General features: G+C 57.0%; 1 protein-coding gene across 1 annotated transcript; it reads right to left on the reverse strand.

Moving 5' to 3' along the window:
• Positions 1-3,329: 3,329 nt before the first annotated feature.
• On the reverse strand, positions 3,330-4,357 carry Mchr1 (melanin-concentrating hormone receptor 1). Its single transcript, XM_013024850.1, has one exon. The coding sequence runs from the start codon at positions 4,316-4,318 to the stop codon at positions 3,383-3,385; it is 936 nt and encodes a 311-aa protein (XP_012880304.1). The 5' UTR covers positions 4,319-4,357; the 3' UTR covers positions 3,330-3,382.
• Between the last annotated feature and the right edge of the window lie 1,204 nt (positions 4,358-5,561).

Consider the following 5,561-nt stretch of genomic DNA (forward strand, 5'->3'; position numbering starts at 1 on the left):
CGGACCCAAAAAAAAAAGAGTCTCGCAGACTTCTCTGCCAAGGTTGGCTTTGAATCTTGATCCTCAGATCTCAGCCTTGTGAGTAGCTACAATTACTAGCTTGAGCCAAGAGAGCCTGGCTCAGTGGGAGTTTAGGGGAGACTGTTAGTCATGAGAAGTCAAAAAAAGAAGCCAAGAACAGCAGTTGCATGGTGTTCACTCACCCCCTCTTGGACTCTGTATCTCAGAGTGGCCCTCAGCTCTGCCTCGCCATTTCCTGGGTTGGATGAAGACAGGGAAGTTCTTCTCATTTCTTGGACCTGTTACTCTCCCTCTACTAAATCCCCTGCTCCGACCAGCAAGGTCAGGATGACTCCTGCCCGCCTGCCCGCCCTGACCCCTGCACATTCTGCCTCCCTCTCTTTCTTCCTCGCTAGCTCTCTACCTCTCCGTCTCTGTCTCTGTCTGTCTCTCTCTCTCTCTCATCTTTCTTTTCTTTTTTTGAGACAGATCTCACTCTATCGCCCAGGCTATCCTGAAACTCTCCATCCTCCTGCCTCAGGCCTCCGAGTGCTGGGATTGCAGAGCTGCTCCACTAAATTGGTTCCACAAGTCTATTCTAATCCAATGCATCTCAGGATGGCTCAGGTTACTGCTTAGGCTGAGGGGAGATTTGTCTGTGACAGCTCCTTACCCCCCCCTTCCCACTCACCCCCACTGCAGTCTCCTTACCACCTCCCGCCTCCCGCCTCCCTTCTCTCCTCCAGCCGCTGATCCTGCCCGTCGCACCTCAGTCCTCCGCCCGCTCACTCTCACAACTCAACCCACATGGCTCCTATCTCAGTGGGTTCTTTGTGGATTGGGAGCTGGGGGACGGACGCAGGCACCCCTGCCTGGAGCTGCTGGGAGCTTCACCCACGTGAGCTGGCAGCATGGTCATGAGTATTTCTGGGGGGAGGCCACCCCACCTCTCCGCCCTCCCTCTGGCCAGGACATGAGGGTGAAGGGGGTGCGCAGGGTAACAGATGCCACCGAGATCGTCCCACAGACAAAGCAGATGTCCAGGCTGGAGATGAGCAGTTGGGTCTTCTTGGCTCGGCCTCAGGACTGCTCAGCGATGTTGTCTTGTTTGAGATGTTGTTGAGATGTTGTGTAGCCTAGGTGGGCCTCAAACTCCAGATCAGCTTCCCCAGTGCTTGCACGACGGGTGCGCACCACCGTGTCCAGCCTCCTCTACGAACAGGACGGCATCCTTGCATTTTTCTTTCACTGGATGTGTGTAAATTAGAGTTAGAGCTCACGGCTGGGAAAAATACTACTCTGTGTGTGTGTGTGCGCACACGCGTGCGTGCGTGCACACGTACTGATAGTGAATTGAATTCAGGGCCTGGGTGCTAAAATACTACTCTGTGTGTGTGTGTGTGTGTGTGTGCGTGTGCGTGCGTGCACACATACTGATAGTGAATTGAATTCAGGGCCTGGGTGCTAAAATACTACTCTGTGTGTGTGTGTGTGTGCGTGTGCGTGTGCGTGCGTGCACACGTACTGATAGTGAATTGAATTCAGGGCCTGGGTGCTAAAATACTACTCTGTGTATGTGTGTGTGTGTGTGTGTGTGCGCGCGTGCATGCACACATACTGATAGTGAATTGAATTCAGGGCCTGGGTGCTGTCCCTTTGCTTTTTGGCTCTAGGCTGGTGCTTTACCACTTGAGCCACCGCTCTACTTCTAGCTATTTTGCTGGTTAATAGGAGATAAGTGTCTCACAGACTTTTCTGCTTAGGCAGACTTCCAACTTTGGTTCTCACATCTCAGCCTCTTGAGTAACTAGGAATAAAGACATGAGCCACAGCCTCCCGCCCCCCTCCCCTGCCCCAAGAAATACTACTTCTAACGAGGATAATGAAAAGAACTCAACAGGACCCAAGGAGGTGATCCAGAAGTTCTCTAAGCAGCTCCCACTGCAGCTCTGCAGTGGAAAATGACGAGCGAGGAGAGGACTGGGCTGCGCTCGCAGGCGGCGTTAAGGATGCTTCTGGACAATTTGCTCCCACTAGCTTATTAACATCCGTCAAGCAGCACGCTGAGGACTCCCGGACTCCCTGCTCCTGGCGCCCTTCCCCATGACCAAGCTGAGCAGCAGCAGCTGTGTCTGCCTCCCAGCGGCCTGGGCTGTCATCTGCTCCGGATGCCCAGCACATGTCAGCTGCAGTAAGCCGAGCTCCGGCTACCCCAAGAGCCTTCCCTCTGCTTGGTGTCTCAGCCTGGGAGGTGGTGGAACCTAAAGCCTTAGGGTTCAGCATTGGTGACAATCGAGTCCAAGCTGGGAGGAGGGGCGAGGGGCGGGCAGAACAAGCTAGCAGCAGGAGCTGCAATCTAATGAATTTATAGAAATTCCATTAGTGTCACCAACTCCTCTAAGCCCTGGGGGAACAGAACAGATCCTTTTCTTTGAGCTCCTACAATACAACCCAAACCAAAGTCTAGATGTCCCTTGGTTCCCCCTACCCACCCCCCCAAACCTCAAGCCATTAAGCAGGAGCCTCAGAGTGCTGTGGGTGGAGATTTTCCTTTATTTGCTTTGATTCTGGAGAAGATGATGCCAATGCGTCAGACACTAGAATGACCCCCCACACACATAACTCCACCCGGCACATGCAGATCACGTGGTGTTCACACAGTGATAGCCACTGAACCAGCGATGCACCCCATGAAGATGAGGTCCCCACTGTGGCAAAAATACTCCCCTCCCTTATTTTTGTTTCAAGACACCCCTACCCCCCAACCCACCCCAGATCCTATTCTCCACAATAAGATCTTGCAGCAAATGGGGGCTTTTCCCTCCGGTGGACTCAGAGCCCCGCCCCCCACGTAAACATGCATCCCCTGGGGATAATAGGGAAACGGGCACCGGATGTTGAAGTGGAGAGACAGCATGCTTCTCATTTGTCACCACTCCTTCAGCCCGGGAGAAAGGCTGCCTTCTCAAATGTGTCTATCCTGCCCATCACCCCAGAACCCAAGACAACAGGACCCCTGGAACCTGACCAATCTGAAACAAACCCACCTTTCCTTTCCCTTGGTGGGGGTCTGGGGGGGGGAGTGGGAATTAGGGATCTACCAGATGTTTCAATGGACTGCTGCAACCACCATTTTCTTCTTGCTCAGCTTCTGTTCATCAAAAGCCTCATCCTGCTTCCCCGGTGGGGACTTCTGCTGGCCGAAGTCTCCCCCCACCCCCCCACTGGCTCCAAGTTGCACCCCGCAATTTGTGGGCTCTGTGAAATGTGTTTCCTTGCATCTTCCCTGCGTTCTCCCAGGGCAGACGCGGGGTTTCCTCGTGTCTCCCGGATGGCTTGATGCGTGAGCTGACTTGGAGGCGACCCGGTGGCAGGGGAAGCGTCAGGTGCCTTTGCTTTCTGTCCTGTCCTCATCAGCCGTGTGAGCGTTACTGACCGTGCGGGGCTGCCCCTGGGCCGCAGGCTTCACTGACAGGACCAGGCGTTTGCGGAAAGTCTCGCAGAGCACGATGTACACGAAGGGGTTAAGGCAGCTGTTGGCGTAGCCCAAGCTGATGGCCGCGTTGTACAGGTAGACAAACGTGAGGGTGGGGCGGCTGATGGACAGCTGGGTGAGCTGCAGCACGTAGTAGGGTGCCCAGCACACGAAGAAGACAAGGCAGATGGCGATGGCCGTGCGGGTCACCCGCTTGGTCCGCAGCCGGATGCTGCGCTGGGAGGCGGGGGCCACGGAGGACGTCATGCGCTGCAGGATCCTCACGTAGGCGGCCGTGATGACCACGAAGGGCAGGGCGAAGGCCAGGAAGAACTGGTACAGCGTGAACCAGTAGAGGTCAGTGTCGGGGTTGGGCAGACGGATGCCACAGCCCACAGTGCCCCCCGGGAAGGGGATGAGCCTGGCATAGAGCCACACGGGGGTGATGCTGATAAAAGAGAGGGCCCACAGGAGGCAGATGACCAAGGTGGCCACGGAAGGCTTCCGGAACTTGGTGGAAGAGATGGGGTGGACCGTGGCCAGGTATCGGTCAATGGCCATGGCGGTCAGGATGTACGTGCTGGTGAATTGACTGTTGGCATCCATCGCAGTGATGAGGGTGCACATAGTCTCCCCAAAGTGCCACACGCCGTTGCCCATGAGCTGGTGGATCATAAAGGGCATGCCCAGGAGGAAGAGGAGGTCCACCACGGAGAGGTTGATGATGAAGATGTCGGGGACATTGCTGCACCAGTGGAGCTTGGACTTCTTCACCACCGCGAAGATAACAGTGGAATTTCCCACAATGCCCAGGAGGCAGATGGTGCCGAACACTGAGGGCATGATGATGTTGATGTAGGAGACTCCGGTGCGAGGAGGCAAGCCTGTGCACGAGAGCAAGGAGGCCCCGAGTCATGCCCGGCCCGCCTGCCTGCTCCTGGGCACTTCTGCCTTTCTGCTATTTCAACCCCAGGCCACTATTCATCGGGAATATCCTCTCCCACCATCCTCCCCCTCCTCCCCACCACCAGTATCACTCATCCTGTCCCCCCCCTTCCTCCTCCTCTTCCTCCTCTGCTGTTCCTTGCTGAATCCTGGGCCACCTGTTAATGGAAGGACTCTGCCTCCTGCAGTTATGTTGAGGGTACAGAGTAGGGCTACTGTTGTCTGCTGAGAATTACCCTGTGGGTCTCTGGGCTTTACCAGAATAGATAGATAGATAGATAGAAAGAAAGAAAGATAGATAGATAGATAGATAGATATGTATCAGAATCTATCTTTCAGAATATATATACCAGTATGTGTGTGTGTGTATATATACCAGAATTTGTGTGTGTGTGTGTGCCAGAGGGACCTGGAAGTGTGTGTTGGTGTGAATTTTCTTGCCTGACTCGCAGCCTGATCGTGTCACGGGTCCATGGCTGGAGGTTCATTCCTGGATATCCCAGTGGGTGACTTGGGGGCTAGTTTGGGGTGCTCAGCACCCCTGATTTCAGACATCCTCTCGGGAGGCTTCCTTGGTCAGCCTGGGCCGCCCCGGGGGAGCGGGGCCCGGAGCTGGGGGCCACCGCTCCGCGGCCTCTCCCCGTCCCTCTGTCCCTCTGTCCCTTGTCCCTCTGTCCCTCTGTCCCTTTGTCCTTCTGTCCCTCCCTCAGCGCGCAGCCCCGGGCTTGGACCCGCGGCGGCGTCGGGACGCTGGATTCACAAGAAAAGTTCATCTCCGCAATCGCTGCGGGGTGTCGGCCCGGTGACCCCACCGCCGGGTGGCGGCGGATGGGTGCCCCCCCGTCCCCCTGCCGTCCCCCCCCTCCGCAGTCCTTTCTTCTCTGCAGGGCGTCGGTGGCTCGCGGCTTGCAGCGGCCGCCGCCCGCACCCCTCTCCCCGCGCCCGGGGCGCCTCCGCCGGCATCGCCCTGCCCGCGGCACCCCGTGCTCCCGGGCCCTCCGGGCGGAGCACACCGCACCCCCGGCCTCCGACAACTATCCACGAAAGTTTCCCGGCCGTCCGGCGGGGCTGCCATCTTCCCGGCCCGCTTCCTTCCCGGCCCCGGCGGCCCCGCCGCGGCCCCACTCACCGGCCGCCGTGC

Source organism: Dipodomys ordii, unplaced genomic scaffold, assembly GCF_000151885.1.
Source record: "Dipodomys ordii isolate 6190 unplaced genomic scaffold, Dord_2.0 Scaffold79, whole genome shotgun sequence".
Classification (NCBI taxonomy): Eukaryota; Metazoa; Chordata; class Mammalia; order Rodentia; family Heteromyidae; genus Dipodomys; species Dipodomys ordii.

Bases quoted from the DNA above. Each gene is read 5' to 3' on its own strand.
- Mchr1 (XM_013024850.1), bottom strand. From the start codon at position 4,318: ATGCCCTCAGTGTTCGGCACCATCTGCCTCCTGGGCATTGTGGGAAAT.